Source organism: Dendrobium catenatum, unplaced genomic scaffold (assembly GCF_001605985.2).
Source record: "Dendrobium catenatum unplaced genomic scaffold, ASM160598v2 fragScaff_scaffold_1676, whole genome shotgun sequence".
Classification (NCBI taxonomy): domain Eukaryota; kingdom Viridiplantae; phylum Streptophyta; class Magnoliopsida; order Asparagales; family Orchidaceae; genus Dendrobium; species Dendrobium catenatum.
The window spans coordinates 1,373,755-1,397,201 of record NW_021320138.1 but is presented as its reverse complement, the minus strand read 5'-3'; the positions used below and the strand labels follow the sequence as shown (position 1 = coordinate 1,397,201).

At 29.9% G+C, this 23,447-nt stretch overlaps 1 protein-coding gene across 1 annotated transcript in view; it reads right to left on the bottom strand.

Annotated features, from left to right (window-relative positions):
- Positions 1-17,056: 17,056 nt before the first annotated feature.
- LOC110096839 (ubiquitin-conjugating enzyme E2-17 kDa-like) overlaps positions 17,057-23,447 on the bottom strand; it is a 30,157-nt gene continuing 23,766 nt past the window's right edge. Inside the window, exon 4 of the mRNA XM_020822964.2 lies at positions 17,057-17,402. Within this exon, the coding sequence (XP_020678623.1) occupies positions 17,259-17,402 (144 nt within the window). The 3' untranslated portion in view covers positions 17,057-17,258. The remainder of the gene's footprint in view (positions 17,403-23,447) is intronic.

Below are 23,447 nucleotides of genomic sequence, written 5' to 3'. Positions count from 1 at the left end.
ACAAAAGCTAGATTTCCAAGAGTTGTCCAAGTAAAATATCAACATATAGTGGCATAATTTTTTTTTAATGAGAATGTCTAGTGTGAAAACAAGATATTTTGAATTTGGTGTGATTCAATTTAGGCCTTCATACTATAAGAAAGTATTAGAAAATATCTTTTTTCTTTAATCGATTTAGGTTTCATTTGGGACGGCTTTCTTATTGCTTCTTAAAGCAGTTTTTTAGTATAAAAATTTTAATTTTTATACTAGAATCCTGCTTTAAGAAGCAGTAAGAAAGCCGTCCCAAACGACTTCATTTTGTACAGTTTTCTTTCTTCTTTTTAAAGCAACTTCATAGTATAAAAAATTTTCGAATTATAAATTTTTGTACTAAAAATTATTTTAGAAAACAGTAAGAAAGCTATTCCAAATGAAGCCTTAAATATGAATTCAAATTTTAATATGACACAGAGAAAAAAAAAAGGATTCGCTTAGCCAACTCCACATAGTAGGATAAAGATTTGATATGCTGTTTTTGATACTATAAGAATACAAACTTGGTGCATTAAGAATTACCAAATAACATTTGCAAACTAGAAGGCATGGGAAGAAAAGGTTAAATAGATAGTTAGCCAGTGGGTCCATCATGCATGTGGGAGAGACCATGGCCATATCATCCTCCAATCGGCTATCATATGGTGGAAGGAGCTTAGCCTCTGTGGCTGGTTGCCTTGTCTTCTACTGAGGACACACTCCTTATAAAAAAAATCTCATCAATCAGTTGATTCAGTTCCCCCCTCCCCAAAGTACATCTGCCTTTTTACACATCACGCCATGTTTTCAGGGTTCAGGTCGACCACTCGTGTGCACGACTAAATTAAAATGTTATATATTAGGCTTCTTTTGGGGAGCTACGGGGTTTTTTTTATTACTTCGTAAAGTAATTTTTTAGTATAAATTTTTTTTTTTACTGGAAAGTTGCTACCTAAGAAGAAGTCAGAAAGTTGTCCCAACGGCTTTTTTACTGATTTATGAAGCAACTTTTTAGAATAAAAATTAAAATTTTGTATTAAAAAGTTGCTTCAATAAGAAGTAAAAAAATCGTCTCAAACGAAGCCTTAATCTTTAAATAATTGATAGTAACATATATGTGACTATGTGTTGATGCTAGAAAATTTTTGTAGTAGTAGATGAGTTTTTATCTTGTGTATGCAAATGTTGCATGAAAGATAGGAGAATATTTATATAGAAATTTTATAATAAATAAAATTATGAGGCTGTTCCTATTAAAATTGTTAATTATGCTAGAAACGAATATTAAAAGCTTTTTTTTTTTCCTCCAACTTAGAAAGATGGGATTGTAAATTATAGATTATATGCTTGACCTTAGTAAGAGTAGAGAAAAATAACATGTAAACAATGAGTTGTGATGGGCGCTAATATCGATTGATTGTGAGCGAAAATAGTAAGATAATAGTGGTTGTAGGTGTTAGTTGATGCAAGGATGGTGGTCAATGATTGTAGACATCAAAGTCGATTGGCAGAGGTGATGGTGGTCAGGCGAAAATAATTGGACAATGTGAGTCAAGTGCTTATATTTGTTAATATTGATGTTTAATGTCGATCGACAAGTACAGCACTAGATGTTTTTCAAATTTAAGAACTCTCTTCAACTCAATGACCCATCAAGTGTGAAAAAAAAAACGTTTATTTATAAAAATTTTTATAACACTCTAGTTATTTTTCTCAAAATTAGAAACACTACATCAAATTGCTTATAATGATCCCTCTTGTGCAATTGATGTTTTATGAATATTTAACTAGCTTAATGACATCATAATTGAGTGATGTTGAGCTCATTGGACTCATCTTATCATGATACAAATTTTAACTAATTTTGCTAAAATTGAAGTTTAAATGGTTCCTACTTTGAATCAAAAAGTTTAAATTCAACTACCTATATCAAGGTCTGTGCATGTTTAAAAGAATATTTTGGTGATGTATTAGCATGAAAGGGTTTTTTATGATGTAATGCATGAAGGGATATTTTGAGAAAAAATTTGCTAATTTGTTTGCATGATTTGAGCTCCAATTTGATTGTGTACTAAAAAATAAAGATAGAGTGAGTATTTTATGTGCTAGTGTTACGCAAAGATACGTACATATAAAAACAAAAGAAGCTTATAAGAAAAAATAAATTTTTTATGAATTTCCCAAAAAGAAAAGGATCACAAGTTCAAATCAAATAAAAATATTTCATTATGTGAATGAAGATTACAGACATCTGTCATTCTCTATAACTAGAGATGGTGGGATTACAATTTCTAAATTGTTCAATTTGCTTCCAATGAGATTCGTGAAAATACTAGAGAAATAATGAGTTCTCACAAACAAGAATGTTGGTATGATGACTCATCAACATTATGAATATATGATTCATGAGAATTTATATTGTTAAAATCCCTTAACATCTAAGGAATGATCTTGTCATGTGATTTTTCTAAAGTTATGATTTCACGCTATAAATTTTTAAGACCGGAATTTAATTGGACTCAATATTTGTGACATTCAAAAGTATATGAAAACTGATACATCATCAAAAATTTACAAATCAAGCACGAATCTTTATACAAGTGTTTAAAATAAAAAAATTTAGAATCTACCATATTACCATTCAAACTTCATGTTAGTAAAATTTACAATCAAACAAACATTCGATTAATGAAATAATTTAATGGCACCACAAGTTCAAATCATCTTAAATCAAGCACTTTAATTTTTTTTTTAGAAATTTCAAGTTACTAATTGGGAGACTAAATAATCTCTGAATCTCTGCACTTAAAATAAAAATGAGCGTCTCAATGAAAAAAACTCAACAACTCAATATTACTCAATTTTGATATATCATTACAAAAATCTATAAATAGGTCTTCATAGAGCTAGAGAAAGCTCACATATATGAAGAATTATGATAATCTATCAAACGATCAACCTCAATGATCACCCATAGCACCCATCATTAACTGATTGTCATCATCCAAATGATTTTGATCGGCGATAGCCTTCTAAACACTAATGTCTTCTTCCATCTTGCATCACCATTTGTCGTCGCCCGGCTACCACCTCCCAATGTAGAGGATAGCCATCTCCGATTTGCTACCATTGGATGTCAGTCAACTTAAACAACCATGATCCACATCTCCCATTGTTTATTTAGCATTTCCTCTACACTAATAAGAGGTCGAGCAAGCAATCCAAATAATATAATCTCATCTTTGTTAGTTGAAATGAAATACTAACCTCCACAATCTTCATCTACATTACGGGTTATTTCAGTTTGCCTCTAGACCTCATGATTTTTTCCTTTTTCTTATATAAGAATTTTTTTATCTTTTGTCAACTTCTTTTGTCCATGTGTATAAAATTTTTTAAACACTAAAACACAAAATACTTTGCTAATACAAATTTTTAGCACATAATCAATCTAATTTAAAAATCTTAAGCTTTTATTCCACCTAATTGTATTGATGTTGTGCTATATAGTAATACTTTATCAAGTAAGCTACTTAAATTAATTATGTTTGCTTATAAATTAAAATTATTGTGCCTTTACTGTAAAAACATTTTTAAGAAAATAAAATCGAAAACAGATTTTCTCACCTCGGATTCTATTAGTTGGAACTTATAAAAAAACATGTTTTGGGTCCCATTATAACATAAATTACAGTATGAAACATAGAAAAGGTTATGATTATGGGAAGAATTCGGTTGAAAAGTCTAATATTTTAATAAAGAAATAGAAATCTTTGGAAGTCTGTCGGGAGATTTAAATAATAAGAAAAATGCAAAGTTAAATGTTGTTGGTCGATGTTTCCGGGAAGGCCACATGGTTGTCCGCACGTGTCACTCGCTTCTGCTCCTACAGTCTCACATTTTGGATACTTTATCTCTTAAGATATTATTTATTAAAAAATATATCTTATACATCTAACTAAGGGCCAATAACAAAAGATGTACTGTTGGAAATTCATAACAATAATATATATATATATATATATGGTAGAAATTTAAATATGTGAAAGTTAATAATGAGAACAAATGATAATATACTTTAATTAATATAATTATGTTAATTTGATAGGTGGATTATAATCAATGGGATTTGATGCGTCATTAAAAATTCATTTGATCAAACACAAATAAAAAATGTAATATTTGATTAATTGGAAATATTTGAAAATAAATTCAATATCATCTAAACTTTATTTTAAATAAATTTATAATGTAACAGCAACAACAACATCAAGCATTTAATCCCACTACATAGGATCGGTGCATAAATCATTTTTCTCCATTGTGATCTGTTAAGAATTAAATTTTCATTTAAATCTACTGAATAAATGTTATTTTTAATATTTTATAATCAAGTTTTTTTAGGTCCACCTCTACCTGTCTTAATATAAGCCAAACCTAATACATCTACTTTCCTAATTAGGTAATTGGAAGGTCGTCATTTTATGTAACCAAATCATCTAAGGCTACTCTCTCTAATCTTATCTTCCACTAGAGCTACTCCAACCTTTTCACGTATATGCTCATTTCATATCTTATCTTTTGGAGAAAAACCACTCATCCACCTGAGCATCCTCATCTCTATAACAGTTATGCTTCTCTTTTAATGGCCAACATTCTGCACTATAAAGTGTTGTAGGACTCACCACTATCTCATAGAATTTTCCCTTAAGTTTGAGGGGGATTTTTCTATCACACAACAATCCATATGCATTCCTCCACTTCAACCATTTAACTTGAATTCTATTAATAATATCCCCATCTATTATGCCATCACTCTGAACAATAGACCCAAGATATCTAAAATATCTACTCTTATTAATGACTTGATCGCCCACAGTTATAATCCCTACACTAGATCTATTACTACTAAAATGACTCTAAGGTTGACCTTCATAATTCAAGTTTACCTTCAACTCCCTCTCTATGCTTATCAACAAGAAGAATATCATCAGCAAAAAGCATGCATTAGGGTATAACATGTTGCAAATGTCTAGTGACAACATTTATGACTAAAGAAAAAACATATGTGCTTAAGGTTGATCCTTGATGTAATCCAACAAAAATAGAAAAATACTTGGTTAATCCACCTAGTGTTTAAACACATGTAATAGCTCTTGCATACATATCCTTAATGACTTGAATATAAGCATTGTTAACCCCTTTCTTTTCTAGAACTCTGTATATCACTTCTATTGGAACTTTATTAATTATATGCTTTCTCTAAATCAATAAATATCATATGTAGATCCTCCTTATTCTCTCTATATGTCTCCATCAAACCTCTCAATAAATGTATAGCTTCCATAGTAGACCTACCTGACATGAATCCAAAATGAATTTTAGAAACATTAGTATCATGTCGTAACCTATGCTCTATAACTCTCACCCACAGTTTGAAGTATGGCACATTAACTTAGTTCCTCCATAATGTGCATAATCTTGTGTATCACCTTTATTCCTAAAAACAAAAATCAATATACTCGTTACCCACTCATCTAGCATCCTTTTAGTCTTCAAAATAATATTACAAAATTTAGTAAGCCAAGAAACTCCTTCATCTCCTAAGCATTTTCACACCTCTATTTGAATATCAATAGGTCCATTAGTTTTTCCACACTTCATTTTCTTTAAAGCATCTCTAACTTCAGTTTTACTAACACAGATAAAATAAAAATCTTTAGTTTCATTTAGGATGTTAACGTCACTAAAGTCAAACGTATTTTCACAATCTTCATTGAAAATTTTAGAAAAATAACTCATCCACCTTTGTTAAATATCCTATTCTAAATTTATAATATAAATGAATATTTAAAAGAGATTACTATAATGACAACAAATGCATTTTAATTTGTATAAATAAGCCCAAATCAATAATTTGAAGCATTGTTGAAATGTTTGTTTCATTAATTAAAGTGCCAAGAAATATCCAAATGTTGTATGCTAATAATCAAAATAAACACTGTATTGATGGGAGGAATCCAACAAGACCATTATTACTTAATTTTGATGTCATTGAGGCACTTAAATATTGAATGAATGATTTATGATCGAGGAAAATATTATGGGTCATTCGATGAAGTGATTAAAGACTTTCAATAAAATTAACAAAATGTCACTTCAAAAAAATAGAAATAGTCGATCATTCTCCACATGAGTTTGACTACAAAAATAGAAGCTTGGATCATGACCCAATCTAGAAGAAAGCTTAGATTTTTGAAGACCTCTTGGGCCATATTCAACTAGTCAAAATAGTGACCATCACCGGGAATCATGGTTTTACATATCTCCGTTGTCCAGTTACTATCAACCAACTATAGTTTCCTGACCACTGTTAGCCAACTGCAATCTTCCAACCATCATTGGTAACCATAATATTTTGATCACTATTGCTTGATGACATTCTCCTGACCATTGTCGCTTAACCACCACCATTTAATCAATGCACCCTACTAAGGTCTCCCAACCACCATCATTTTATTACAATCTATCAACCACTATCACATGATTATGATCTTCCAATCACTATCATCCCACTATAGTTCATTTATCACTATTGTCATGTTATAATATCCACAACACCACTTGATTATTATCTCCTAACCACCATTATCTAATTATGATCTCTCGACCATTATAGCATGATTATGATCTCATATTGACTTTCTTGCCCATTTTTATTAACATTGATGCATGTAATTAACACAATTGTTTATGCCCACTAAACTCATAACCCATCATCAATAACAATGTTGATGAATGGCATCATCTATAAGATTAATGTATGATATTGACACAAAACTAATTCTTGTTATCATCAATAACATACATGCATATTTTTGTCTATATGATTGATACATATCATTAATACATGCAAATATTTTTTTTTTCTTCATCACCCTTGTTAATATTGTTAATTCATGGAATTACCTATAAGTCGATGCATGTTATTGTTACAAACATCAGATCCACCAACTTTGTCACCCTCCATTACTAATTACATAAATGCACATCATCACCTATAAGGCCAATGCATGTTATTAATGTAAATGAATATACTCCTTAACCTCTTTACCTACCATTACCAATAGCATCAATGCACACCATTAAGAATAATGCCAATATACACCATCGACACACGCTGACTCGTTGATAACAATAATAATATTTATACTAAACTTCATGGTTTTTAATATTTTCTCTTCAAAGGATATTGTCATAAACATATGTTATAAAATGATATCTAGAAGATAGCTCTAATAAATAATGGAACCTCCAATTTCTACCGTGGAATCCATACTTGATCATCCATGTCTATTATATTGTAGTAATGCATTCTAGAATGGTCATTATTTTTAACATATGAGATGCACTAATGGAATGATTTTAACTAGGCCAAACCCAAAAAGAAATGTTTCCCAAATTTTTACATAAAAACTTTGTTGGAATATGTGACCCATTTTTATTTGTGTTCGTAATGAATCTCTCTCTCTTGCTAAAATATGGGAGCAAGATCTTATATTTTGAATATTATAACATTATTGCATGATTATTTACTTATTCTTGTTTTATGCATTGCATGATATTCTTGTGTACCATTAACTATTTTAGGTATAGCCTACACTAAGAAGAATTGAAGAATCAATGCTCAAGATAGTGCTGTGTTAGGGTCTAAAGTTAGTTTGTAATCATAAAGTTTATACTTTTTCCTTTTTTTTTAGTCATTTAATGTATTAGGTGTATAGTGTCCAAAAAAATTGAGTACACACTTACAGGAGATGAAAAATAAATATTTAAAATTTTTTATTATCGTATTATACATCCTAATTGTATTGTATAATCTATTAAACCTAAATCAAATTATTTAAATTATGTTATAACCAAGCTTATTGTACGACCTCTAATCGTACATGATAATTAATTATTTTGCTTAAACCCCACCATCAAATCAATATTACCAAATTAGGTAAATTTAAATTTTGAAATTTGAACTTATTATATTATATGAAGGATTTCATATGGTATGATTATTAATGGATGTTGTCTGATTTTATCTCATATATTAATGAATAAAATCAAAAAAATTTAATTAAAGGCTAATCAACCTAAGAGCTCAATGGATAAATGTTGGTTCATCCTATACAAAACTTGATTTGATATAACTAATCATATTGTATAATTTTATATCATATAGAATGATCTATGGAGGGAATCATACTAATCGAACAACACCATCCTAATATCATACTATAAGATCAGAGCAATCAAATTTGACATTAGGATTTAATTTAAATAGCCCACTTTATTCTTTTAATAGAGGATTGAGGGTCTAAAGTTGAGTAACATAGGTCATTTTTTAGGGATGGTGCTTGAGAGAAGGAGAGGGAGTTTCCTTGCTCGTGTGAAAGTCCAAACTACTTAAGGAAAGAAAGAAGGTGGGGCTAAGGGAGTTCTTCCTTTAGGGTGTCAAGGGTTGTGAGGGAGTCACACAGTCCTTGTGATTAGCCTACATCTTGTGTTTTTTGCATTTTGGTTTTGGAGCTCTTAGAGAAAAGCTCTAGAAAAATTCATTAGCAAAAGACTTACTAGCCACGGAGTATAGGGGATGGTATATCCGCCATAGCGAGAAGCAGGAGGTTTTAGCATCTCTATATGGGGGAGCAAAAGGAGGGATCGGCATTCCACTGAGCTAGGAGGTAGAATGAGGGAGATTCTTTGGGATCATAAGAGTATCTAAGGGTCATTATCTAACTGGTAAGGAAGAAGGGTTTCTCCACCTTGGTTAGTGCTAAAGGACCATGAGTTAGTGCAATACCCAAAGAGGAGGACCTTTGGTGAGTGGATGTAGGCCGATTCAATCAAAACACTATAAATCTAATTTGCATTTTATTTACTTTCCTACGCTTACTTTCTTGAATTTACTTACCTTCACTTTAGTTTACTTAATTGATCTTTGAAAAGTTATGGTTGAGACTTTTTTTATTGAAATCTCGGTTGAAAGATAAAAATAAAATTTTGAATATTTTCTTAAAGTTTGAAAAAAATAAAAAAAAAAGTATTTCTTATTTTTTTATTTAAATTTTTTTTCTTATGCTTTTGCACAATTCTATGATTTGATTTCAATAAGAAATTTTTTTAAAATTCTAATTGACCTCCCTTCTTAGTGTGTCATAGCACTTTCAAGTGATATCAAAGCAAAGTTCTCATTTTGTTTGATTTAAACACCTGAGTAAATCCACATGGCTCTCTTAGAATTAGAAACACCTCAAAATGTTACTCTATTACTTGACTTCCTTTATTTGAGAATATTTTTTTTAACTTTGAGGATTCGTATGTCCACTTCTCAGTAAGCTATCAATTTTTGTATATGGCATATAATTTAAGCTAGTTATATTTTGCATTTTAGAATTTTTAATGGTGTTAAAGTATAAATTTCTTATACTAAATGGTCCATAAGAGATCGTGATCTTGCTCAACTTAATGCTAAATATCTCAAAATTTTTTGTGCTTTATAATATAAATATTAAATGAGAGCTCTACTTATACAAGTGGTTTAAAAATTTTTGGATAGACTTTGCATAACTTATGAAGGAATAAGTGAAGTGAAATAATCACACATGAAATTTTTTTTAGATGAATATGAACTATTAAGCATGTAACCTAGTGAATATGTTTTTGATATGCACACTAGGCTTACAAAAATTATTACATTAATGCAAGCTTTAGGTAGAGACATTTTTAATGCTAAAAAAATAAATAAATTTTACATTGTTTACCTGGATCCTATAATGCCAAGGTTACTGTAATTCTTGAGTCTAAAGATCTTAATTCTTATTCTATTGACAACTTATTTGATTTTTTGATTGCCTATGAACTAAATTCAATCAAAGAAATACATATATAAGTGAAAGGAAGAAGGAAAATATAATAATAGCACTAAAAGTTGATGATATGGAAAGCAATAATTCTGGTGCATATTAAAATGGCGATATTGCATTGATGTCTAGATAGTTTAAAGGATTTCAAAAATACAAACAAAAGTTCTACAGAGAAAAATATCAATGTAAGAATATAAAGTCAAATAATTTTTTATTGACATTATTTGTTATAAGTGTGAAAAGTTAATTCATATTCGATCAAATTGTCCAAACTTAAGGAACCACCTAGTGAAAAAAAAAAAGGATGAGAAGAAAGGAAAGTGCTAAAAGGTACAATCTTTAAACACAAAAAGCTTTTTGAGCAAATTTTGATTCAAACTTGTCAAAGACCAAAGTTGAAGAGGAGATAACAAACTTGTGCTTCATGGCCAAGAAGAGCACTGGTGGCTATGATAGTTATCTGGTATGCAATCTCACTTATGATGAATTACTTTCTCTTTCAATATAATTATATAATAATTATTGAAAATTAAAAAAGAAGCATTCACTTCTTAAAAGAGAATATTCCATATTGAATGAAGATCAAACCAATGTCATTAATAATTATACGAACTTAAAAATTAATTTTATTGCATTAGAAGAAAAGCATAAATTTAAAAATAAAGAGCATCTAGAATTAGAAGAAACATTCAAATAATTAGAAAGATATGCATTGTATTGGCAAGAAGATTAATATGAATTTCAAGTATAGGCAGGAATATATAAAAGTGCTAATTAATTGTTAATAAAAAGATCACACTTAAAGAAGTTAAATCAAGGCCTACACACTATTGAGTCGCACGTTAGAATACAGCATACACACCATCTTTAGAAAGAGGCATCACTCTTCATATAGATCAGTGCATCAATTTTTAGAAGTGAAATATTTTTCTTGTGATGTATTAGTGCATATTGCACACTTGTTCACATCTAGAATCCACTGTAGATCACATTTGATCAGGACACCTAGGATATTATCCATACATTATAACAAACATTCATTATAATATAAGGCAGGCCCCAAACCCACTTTGGTTCCCAAAATTAAATCATAATTGATTTTGTACATGTGTTCTCAAAAGAGGTTGTCAGACCAAGTGGTACCTAAACAACGGATGCTCATGATATATATTAGGGCATAACACAAGCATAAAGATTGTAGAGGTTACTAGGGTGATGCTTAGTGAGTATAGTCTACCAAGTATTTCTCGACAGAGATAGTGAATGCTATTTATTATGTTCTTAATATAGTAAACATTATATCTAAGCTAAATAAGACACCGTATAAGTTACTTAAGGGTAGTACACCTAATATATCTCATATACATATTTATGAGTGTAAGTGTTTTATTTTAAAAAATGAAAAATCATATCTTAGAAATTTGATGCAAAGGAAGATGAAGTGGTGTTTTTAGGATATTCCTATTAGTAGAAAAGACATATAGGATTTTTAATAAGAGAATTTTATTTGTTGAGGAGTCCACCCATGTTATATTCGATGAATCTAATATGGTATTTAAAGCTAAAAAAATGGATAATGTATAGCTGAAAATATTAGAATAGAGGATTGAGAATAAGCTCATAATACATTTTCTAAGGAGTTGAGATATATATGCATTTAGTCACCCTAGAGAACTTATCTTAGGATACCCATCTATAGGGATTAGGACTAGGCATGGTCTTAAAAAGGAAGTTATCCACATAATATTTATCTCTATGATAAAGCCTACATGTATAGATCAAGCACTAGAAGATGAATTTTAGATTATTGTAATTCAAGAAGATTTATATCAATTTGTTAGAAATGGTGTATGAGAGTTAGTGATTAGAGTTACTGATCATAGTATTATTGGAACTAAATGATATTTTAAAAATAAATTAAATGACTCTGAATCAATTGTTAGATATAAGGTTAGATTAGTAGAAAATGAGTATAATCAAATAGAAGTGACATATTTTGAGGAGACGTTTGCCGTAATAGCTAGATTAAAAGACATTAGGGTATTTTTAGTATTTGCATATTTTAAGGAATTCAAATTAGTTCAAATGGATGTAAAGAGTGAATTCTAAATTAGATAATTAAGGAAGTTGTGTATGTAAAATAATCCCCTAGTTTTGAGAACTTAGCCTTTTCAACTCATATCTATAAACTTAAGAAAATATTGTATGTGATTAAGCAAGCACATAGGGCATGATATGATAGGCTTAGTAATTTGCTATTAGAGAAATCATTTGTTAAGGACACCATAGATACCACCCTATTCATTAAAATAATTGGAGATGATATACTCATTGTTTAGATATATATGGATAATATTCTTTTTGGATCTATCGATAATAATTTATGCAAAGAATTTTCTCCCACTATGAGTAGTGAGCCTAAAATGAGTATGATGTGTAAGTTGACAAATTTTCTTGGGTTTAATAAAAAGTAGTGAGAAGATGGAACCTTCTTGAGTCAGACATTAAGAAAATTTTTAAGAAATTTGATATGGAATGTTATAAGAGTATGAATAAACTGTAAGCCCAACAACCAATTAAATAAGGATCTGGATGGTAAATCAGTTAATTCAAATAAATTTAAAGGGATCATAGGTTATTTATTTTACATGATTGTTAGTATGTTTGAAATTATATTTAGCGTCTATTTATTTGCTAAATTTCAGGCTAATCCTAAGGAATCTCATATGATTGCTATTAAGAGAATCGTAAGGTATATCATAGGCACTCAAACCTTTGGTAATTGATATCCTAGGAATAGCTTGACTTTTAACTTAGTAGGATACTCAGATTCAAATTTTATTGGATGTATGATAGATATAAAGAGCATCTCAAGAACATGTCACTTCATATGACAATCTCTAGATTTCTAGTCGAGTAGAAGTAATTTTTTGTAGCCTTATCCACCATAAAAGTTGAATATATAGCTATAAGAAGTTGTACTACCCAAGTCCTTTAGCTGCTGTAACAGCTTCTTGATTTTGGATTGCTAGTAGAAATCTCTATCATGTGTGATAATATTTATCATTATCAAAAAGAAAAAGATTGATGAAATATGGGAGCCCAACCTTATGTTTTGATAATTACAGATATTATTGGATGATAGTTTACTTATTCCTGTTTTATATATTGTATGTTTTTCTTATGTGTCACTAATCATTTTAGGTACAACATACATTGAGCAGAATTGAAGAATTAAGATTCAAGATAATGTAGTGTTAGGGTTTAAAGTTAATTTGTAATCATATAGTTTGTATTTTTTATTTTTCTTGAGTCATTTTATATATTAAATGTATATTGGTTAAGCAAGCAAGCACACACTCATAAGGGATAAAATTTAAATATTTAATTTTTTTTATTATCATACTATATAATCTCATTCATACTATATGATTTGTTAAATCAAAAATTATTTTAAATGTTTAAATAAATTAAATTAATTAAATTAAATTATAGCTAATCATGCTGTACGACCTCCAATCGTACAGTATGACCCTCAATCATATGGTACAATCAGTTATTTTACTTAAACCATACCGCTTAATCGACATTACCAAAAATTTGGCAAATTTAAATTGATCATAATGTATGAAGGATTTCATATTGTACAATTATTAATAGATGTTGCCTAATTTTGTCCCATAGATTAAAGAATTGAATAGAATTAAATCTTAAATAATGATATTACTATACAATCTAAATCATATAGTCCAATTGACCCGAGAGCTTGGTGGATGAACATAGGTTCATCATGTATGAAGCTTTATTCGATATAACTAATCATATTGTACGACTTTATATCACATGGGATGATCTATGATGAGAATTCAACAAATCATACAGCATGATCCTAATATCATATTGTATGGTCAAAATAATTAAACATAAAATAATTGTTTAAGATATCCTACTTTAATTTTTTAAACAATGGCTTGACCGTCTAAAGTTGAGTATTTTTTTTGGTCAACAATGGCTTAAGGGTCAAAATTTTAAAATGTATTTTTTTGGTCAACTATTTTAGAATAATATTTATATCGACTGAGATAATATATTTTTCTCTATATATTATACAATCACTGGAATAATTTTTGTTTAATAAATATTTTGATGTTTAAGCATAAAATAAAAAGAGGCCATGAGGAAGATTTATTTTAGAGATATTTGGAATTTATTATCAAAATATTTTATATTTATTTTACTCCAAATTTTTTTTTTTTTTTACTGCAAATCAACAGTTAAAATTCAAAATCCATATATTCTTTTACTTTACACGCCTAAAATAACCCACTTCTTAATCTATTAACCTACATGTATAACACGTAAAGATAATACGTGTACACTTTTATATTTAAAGTTTTTTACATTTAATAATAATTATTTATAAATAATTTTTTAACATTTTTATATAAATTTATAGATAATAATTTTAATTAATAAATTTACTTAATTAATAATTTTAATTTTAATTTTAAAGACCTTTAATAATTTTACTTCATATCACCTCTTTTCTGTTTTTATATTGATAATAATTGTAATTAATAGTTATAAAACAAAATAATTTATCTTACTCGTTTCAACTCAAAATTGATAAGAAAGTTGTTCCAAAGAAAGTCTTAATAAGTAAGCTCCAGATCATCCCCACTCCTTGTTCAATGGCATGGCCTAGACTTATTTATGAGGGAAAATATCATTTTATCTGCTAGGATAAATATGGTTCTTTTTTTAATTTTATTTACTAGGATAAATATGCTGTTCTTCCATTCGTCCTCCAATTCTTAAATAATATAAAATTCTCAATTAGAAATTTTAATAGTGCGCCAACAATAACCTAATTATTCATAATTAATAATATATGCCACATAATGCTAACTAAATAACACTCTAATGATTTTTTTCATCTGTGCTAAAAGCCGAGTAAAAAGTAATCACAAAGATAGCTTTACTCATGCATAGCCTTATTCATTACATAATAATAATAATAATAACAACAACAACAATTACATCAAATTTTTATCTCACTAAATAAAATCTGCTGCATAAATCATTTAAATCATTTTTCTCCATTACGTTCTATTAAGGATAAAACTTTACTTTCTAACAAAGTTTTTTTAAGGCTTCATTTGATATGACTTTTTTTTTACTTCCTTTTAACAAAAATATTTTATGCTAAAAGTTGTTGTAAAAAAAATGTTTTAAAAAGCATTAAAAAAGCCCCCACATCCAAAGCCTAAGCGTATAGATCAAATCTAACGCATCTACTCTCCTAATAACCAAATTCTTAGAAAGCTAACATTTTATATGATTAGACAATCTAAGGCTTTATTTGAAATAACTTTAATAATGCTTTGTAAAATAGCTTTTTATAAAATTGATTTAAGCAGTAAAAATATCATCCTAAACAATGTCTAAAATAACTCTCTATAATCGCATCTGCCGCTAGAGCAACTCCAACATTTTCACGTACATACTCATTTCTCATTTTACCTCAAGTATAAAAAACGAGCATCCTATCTCTATCACTTAATCTTACAGTTCTCTTTTTAATGATTAACATTCTTCATCAAAAGACATTATATGGCTCACCATCTTACATAAGTTATTATATTATAATTATGTTAATTTTAAATGACTTCAAATTTTAGTAAATTTGCATCAATACTATAAATTAGCATTATTATCAATGCTACAAATTAGCATGATTAATAATTAATTTATTTTTTAATCAAAAGTGAAATAAACAATTTTTACAATTTTATTACTTCACATGCGACAGCTTTTTTATTGCTTCTTAAAACAACTTTTTAGTAAAAAAATTTCATTTTTTATTAGAAAACTGCTTTAAGAAACGGTTAAAAAACTATCACAAGCGAAACCTAAGCATGAGGCTTAGGCTTCGTTTGGGACGGCTTTCTTTTTTGATTCTTAAAGCAGCTTCCTAATACAAAAATTGATTTTTTAGACTTAAAAGCTGCTTTAAGAAGCAATAAAAAAGCCGTCCCAAACAAAACCTTAATGAAAATCCATATAAGCATGAGATTCAAATATATTAATCCAATAGTAAGTAATAAAGAAATACCAGACCCATATTTCATTAAAATAATGTTAAGAACTTAAATATTATAAGATTTAATCATTTCATCACACATTGCATATCAAATATTCTCATTTTTTAAAATGTATTTCTAACTTAAAATCACATAATATTATGCCAATCAATATAATAAAATTAACATGCCAATTTTTTAAGCCCATCCATAGACAATGAGATATTATGATATAACATCTTCTCTATTCATTAAGAAATTTTTTATCTTAAATTTTCAATAATAATTTTTAAATTTCTTTCAACTAAATTAACAGACAACCACTCTTTTGCCCACTACTCATGCTCCCATTTTAAAGAATAAAAGGAATCAAATGATCAGCTTTTCAAATACCACAGTGCAATATGAAAGTGCTGGTGTGCAGACTGAACCAGCAGTGGCTCCACTAAGGCACTAATGGAGTCTACCACATAAGCGGCCTGTGCGCCATGATCAGAAAAAAGAAAGAAGCCTAGCTTCTCTTAACCTTTTTTAGAAATTAGCTTACCTTTACTTAGGCTTCATTTGGGACAGCTTTTTTAATGCTTCTTAAAACAGTTTTACTATAACAACAACAACATCAAGCCTTTATCCCACTACGTGGAGTCGGCTACATGAATCCTTTTTCTCCATTGTGTCCTATTAAAAGTCAAATTCTCGTTTAAATCTAATAAAGAAAGGTCATTCCTAATATTTTCTAATCAAGTCTTTTAGATCTGCCTCTACCTTTCTTAATATAAGTCAAATCTAATATCTCTACTCTCCTAACCGGGTCATCGGAAGGACAGTTTTATCTGACCAAACTATCTCAGGCGACTCTCTCTAATCTTATCTTCTACTAGAGCTACTCCAACCTTTTCACGTATATGCTCATTTCGTATCCTATCTCTAAGGGTAAATTAAAATTTTTGTAGTAAAAAGCTTCTTTAAGAAGCAGTAAGAAAGCCGTCCCAAACGAAACCTTAGACGAATAAGAAAAGCAAACCAAACAGATGTCCAATAGATCAAAAAAACAAACTTCCAAACAAGCTATTAAAAAGGAAATTTTTTTGATAATTTGTTTTCCTCCAGAGGGGAGGAGTGGCCATCTCTGGATTTGGTAAAATAGAGAGCCTTAGGCACAATCACTTCAAAATCTTAACACATAATAGAGAAAACAGGGTACCTGAGATTTGAATAAGAGACAGGCTGCAAATCAATTTAGCTAACCCATGGCATACTTCTGAGTCCAGCTCCTTGCAGTGGTCTCATACTTGTTCCTATCCGTCTTGTACATGTGCGCGATCTCTGGAACCAATGGATCATCTGGGTTTGGATCCGTCAATAACGAACATATTGAAAGCAGGACCTGGCCACATTCAAGTTCAAATCAGTTGGATATGCAAAAAAGGCATTTCAAGACAGATTATGCAATGGCTGAGAGCACTACTATTTCTATCTAACATATATTTCTGGCTTTAATCTTAATTTCACCAAGAATCTTCATCTTATTCACAAATCAACTGAGAGCGACAGGAGCGCAGTTAGCCAAGAGCAAGCAGAGGTGCAATCGAGAGTCTATTTGTTTTTGTATGTTTAGTTATTTTTGGTTGGAGTGGGAGAGCATAGGTTTTCAAATTTTTATTTTGTATATTAATTATCATCAATAATTAGAATAATACATACTCAATTCATTTAACATGTTCATGAAAGAGATTAAAAGATCACTTGCCTTTAACACGTGAATGTTCGAGCATGTGGGAAAATGTCAGATGAGGTCAAAAAAATACATTGAATGTTTAAAGTGTGGCATCGCGAAAAAAATAGCTGAAAAAAATGAAAAAAAAAAAAAAAACATTGGAAATAGTTCTTATTTTGGTTCTCAATCAATATAATTCTAGCACTGGGAAATCATTTTTGATCTTATGACAAAGGAATTTGAGGACCAATGCATAAATTTATTATGAATGTAAATGAAGATGAGAATAGCTCTCAAGTAATTCCCCGTGCAGCTTCTACAAAGAAACATAGAAATAGAGTATATTTAAATATTACAAGATGCTTTTATGTTTCGCTCAATTGGAGATTATGGTCAAGAGAAAAATCTTCCTAACATGTATGAGCTTCGAAATGTTAAATGAGGACGTCACAAAAATAACAAAAATGGTTGATGAAATGAAGAAGACATGAATTGAAACAGGAAATATGAAAATGCCAGATGGTTGGTTGAATATTAAACCAAAAAGCATTATAGTCTACCTTATTAAAACCTCATATGGGACTATATTTTTAAAATCTATTGATACACTAGCCTTTATGAAAGATGCACAACTACTATTTAAAATACTTCATGAGGTTGTTGAGAAGGAAAAAGCATATTCATTCAATAGATATAAAAAATGCAAGTACCCATATGGTTATAGAAAGGCTATTAATGGAGAAGATGTGGCATCTTTACGGGACTTCATATACTGCTCATTATTTTGATTTAATACTTGAGAAATTGAGATAGTTTACACAACATTAATATGTTTTTCTCAAAATAAAAAATAGTAAGTTTATTTACAAGCATTTCTCGAGTCGAGCTCGATGAGAAATTAACAGATAAAGAAATCATCAAGCCACCAATTTCAAGATTTGTCACAGCTTATTAGACTTGAAACAAATTAATAGTTCGTCAAGGGCAATTCTAGTTAGGTGGTTGTAAAGTTGGTAAGAGAAAAAAATTTTTGAAAAGTTTTACAAGTATTAAAAATATTTTTTGAAAAAAAAAATCAAAGTGTAGATTAATTACGGCTACTACACATACAAATCAAGTTGTAAAAAGTAACTTTTCTCAACAAAAATTTTTTAAAAGAGATAAAAATATAGTAGTAGCAAAAAGAACGTGTAAATGTGGCCTAAAAAGCAAAAATAGTAAGAAAGCCACCCAAACATACCCTTAAGAGTCAAAGCAATTTTTAGAGGACATACTTGGTTCTGAAGAATGGGACAACAATTTCTGGGCAAAAAAAATATGAAGGATAGCGAGTGAAGAAAATCATAATAAAAGATTATTCTTTTTGACTTGATGTTAATTATGCTTTGAAAATCATGGGACTTCTAGTAAAGATATTTCTCAAAATCAATTTGGATTCAAGCTGGTAGGTCTACTATGGAAGTCATACATTAATTGAGAGGTTTGATGGAGAAGTATAGAGAGAAAAAGGAATATCTTCATATGATATTTATTGATTTAGAGAAAGCATATGATAAAGTTCCAAGAGAATTTCTATGAAGAGTTCTAAAAAAGAAAGGGATTAATAATGCTTATATTCAAGTCATTAGAGATATGTATGCTAGAGCTGGTCTTGTGTTCAAACACAAGGTAGTTTGAACAAGTATTTTCCAATTTCAATTGGATTTAATCAAGGATCAGCCTTAAGCCCATATCTTTTTGCTTTAGTCATGGATATTCTTACTAGAGATTTGCATGAGGATGTTCCCTGGTGTATGCTTTTTGTTGACGATATTCTTCTTGTTGATAAGACTAAAGGGAGTTGAAGATAAACTTGAATTATAGAGGTCAACCTTAGAGTCTTAAAGGTTTTCGTTTGAGTAGATCTAAAACCGAATGCATGGAATGTATTTTAGTAGTAATAGATCTAGTGGGGGGTTTGTGACTTTGAGCGAACAAGTCATTAATAAGATTAGAGAGAGTCTCCTTAGATGGTTTGGCCACATAAAACGGCGGCCTTCCGATGACCTAGTTATGAGAGTAAATGTATTAGATTTAACCTATGTTAAAAAAGGCAGAGGTAGACCTAAAAAGACTTGGTTAGAAAATATTAGAAATGACATTTCTTTATTAGATCTAAATGTGATTTTGACTTTTAACCGGACACAATGGAGAAAAAAGATTCACGTACCCGACCCCACGTAGTGAGATAAAGGCTTGATGTTGTTGTTAATTATGCTTTGAAGATCATGGGACTTCTAATAAAGATATTAAGGATGGATAATGGTGAGGAGACTTCAGCTATAGGATTCATTTATAAAGATATGCACAAGGTAAAAGAAAGAAAAATAAAAGATCTGGTGGGAGATTGAGGTAAGGATAAAGTGAGATGGTGTATTCACTACTGCCATAGAACCTAGAATTAATTTTTGAAATCTCCTTCAAAATGGCACAAGTGACGACGACAAAAAGCGTGGAATGAACTGAATGAAATTAAGGATGTGATGTTTGGAATGGGAAGGGTGTCGAGACAACCACATAATATACCAGAGACAACTAAAAGAAATCTTCATGAACCAACCATAGAAATGTCAACTCCTACAATAAAATGACATGACCGATTATGTTACTATTAAAGCTACATGCGAAATCCAACTAGCACTACTAGATCATGCAAATTGAGATGGCATTCAAGGGAATTGACTGCTCGGATGAATGATAACTTCCTTGACAGCATAGGTCGTATAAGAAGATGAGCACTAGCCAACTACTAAAAGATGTACACATCTTGGAAATTGTCCAAATCTTACATCTCCTAGGAAAAATTCATGAATACTTTTCAACTGAAGTACATATCCATGATGGTGCTATATCATATATGATTAGAGTTTGGCCTTCTCACCCAATGTGACATGACAATGGACATATGAGTTCAAGTTCACAACAAAGGCGCATTCCGTATCACTAGTAGTTCTTGACAAAAAGAAACAAGTGGTTCTTGACAAAAAGAATAGAGGTGCTTCCTCTTCCAAAAATAATTAAGAGGTTTTGTTCTACAACTATTGGCAACCCTATAATTAATGTGCTCTAAGGTTGTATAAATAATCTCTTTAATTGAGAACGAGCTAAAGGGAAATCACGCATAGAAGGATTCAAGAAAATTGAGATATACAATGAGAAAAGGATCTTCATCAAAGAAGAATGTTATTTCTACCTCAATCTGCTCCAAGTGCAGAAAGCAGATTGTTGGACCATACTTCGAGGAAACAATGTTTCGTCATAAGGAGTGTAAGCATTTTACAAATGAATGTTCTCTAAATAGCTTGATAGGATCAAATCCAACTTAAGCCAATGGCGGGAAGCAAGATGGGGTGTATTAACTCAACGAGATAGAGAACCCAAATTAACTCAAAAAGAGCAGTCAATCAAATCTAGAGTCTTCACATTGCTCACTAGGAGTCCAAGTGAGAACTTGACCTTCAAAAAAGTCTGATGCATGTCCACTATAAACTTGTGCTTATTTTGCTTGATTCAAGAGTATGATATTCATTTATAGTTGAAATGACTGTTCAAGAGTTGGGTGGAATCTCACACATATGAGCACTAAAAGATAATGCCCATATGTTGACTAGAAATAATATGGAAATTGTGTATTGTGTGCAAGAACATTGTGTTATCAACATTTAGCATATATTTAATCTTTGTTTTCCCCATCATTGAATTTAGGGTAACACTTGGAAATAATTGGTTATCCTAACATCTTGCCCATAAAAATTGATGAGAAAAAAAAATTAGGTTTAAGATCCTAATTAACTAAGTCTCACAACCTGTGGTGACAGCCAAGCACTATCACCATTACTGTTTTGTGTTAAAGCATGCAGTTTGATAACTAAAGAATGTCAAGCATGTTAGTCCATGTTGAAGGCCTGGAGGGCAATGTAGTCCGATAAGATGACATGATCAAGTATTCAAGTCACGGCACAGAGTTGGCAGATGTGATATTTGCTCTCAAGATTTGGAAGAACTATTAAGGATTTTACGACGAGGCCTTTACCAACCACCAAATTTTAAGTATCAATGACATTGAGGAACACAAAATGTTGCCTACAATATGGATCAGGTTGCTCAAGGACTACAACTTGCAATTCAATACCATATTGAGAAGACCAATGTAGTCGCTGATGTGTTTAAGTCGAAAGGTTGTTCTCAACACCATCAAAGCTAATTAGAGTAAAGTTCTAGGTAGAATAGATTGATCAACTTATCAAAGTTCTAAGACGACGACAACAACAATAACAAGCATTTATCCCACTATGTAGGGTCGACTACATAAATCATTTTTCTTCATTGTGACCTATTAAGAGTCAAATTCTTATTTAAATGTAATAAAACAGGTCATTTCTAATACTTTCTAACTAAGCCTTTTTAGGTCTGTCTCTATCGTTCTTAATATAGATCAAATCTAATACATAAATTTTCCTAACCCTGTCATGGGAGGCTGATGTGTTTATGTGACCAAGCCATCTAAGACGACTCTCTCTAATCTTATTTGCCACTAGAGCAACTACAACCCTTTAACGTATATACTCATTTCACATTGTCTCTAAGTGTAAATCCACTCATCCACCTGAGCATCCTCATCTCTGCAACCCTTAACTTAATTTTATGCTTCTCTTTTAATGGTCAACATTTTGCACCATAAAACATTACATAACTCACCACCATCTTATAAATTTTAATATGTAAATGGAGAATTTTGACATAAAAAAATAAAGTTCTTAACTAGTTGTATAAAATTTTGTAATTGCGTCTTTGATTTTAAGTGATACACTAAAGAATCTCAATTAAGAATTCTAGAAATTTTGAAGAGTTTCAATGCTCGAAAAGAAGCAAAGTGGGCAATTATGTTTTATAAATATTATTTAATTTTATGTATTGATTAAAATATCATATATATATATATATATATATGATAGTTCATTTAAAATAAATGTTGCTTAATATTAAAAATGATAAATATTAAGTGATTATGCATATTCATATTGAGAATTTCATATTCTCAGTTAGAATGTAGAAAGAATAGTTACAAAGTAATTCAAATATATGTAATAATTTTATATGGAGGCTACTATGAAATGGAAAAAGTAAAAGTATAATTATTAATATGAAATGAAAATTTATAAATGAAAATGGTATATGCATGCAATCTAAGAGTTCACCTCCTTATGGTATTGATTGAGAACGCAACATATCCGTAGATGATAAATAGCAATGGAAATAGAAACAAATGAATTCTTAAATATTTATGATCATGTAATAAAAGTCGAATTCATCTCATAACCAAAAAATGCATGAAATAGCTCTGGATTCAGGATTTAGAGTAGAATTTAATATATAATTTGAGGGTTATTTAAATAATCATAGGTAGTGAATTAAATAATCATTATTTATGATTATTTAAATAATTAGCATGCTTAATTACCTCTGATAGTCCTCGTATTTGCTTTGGGAAGACTTTGGGATGGTTTATACATCACTGATTTTTCTCAAAGGGCTTTGAAGTCTCCTCTGCCCTCTTTTGAATTTTCAAATAGGCCATTAATTGACTTATAATTTTGACAATTCATATCTATGAATCCATAAGGTAGAATGATGTGGAAGTTGAATGGTATGCTTGTGTTGTTATGAGGTTTAGAT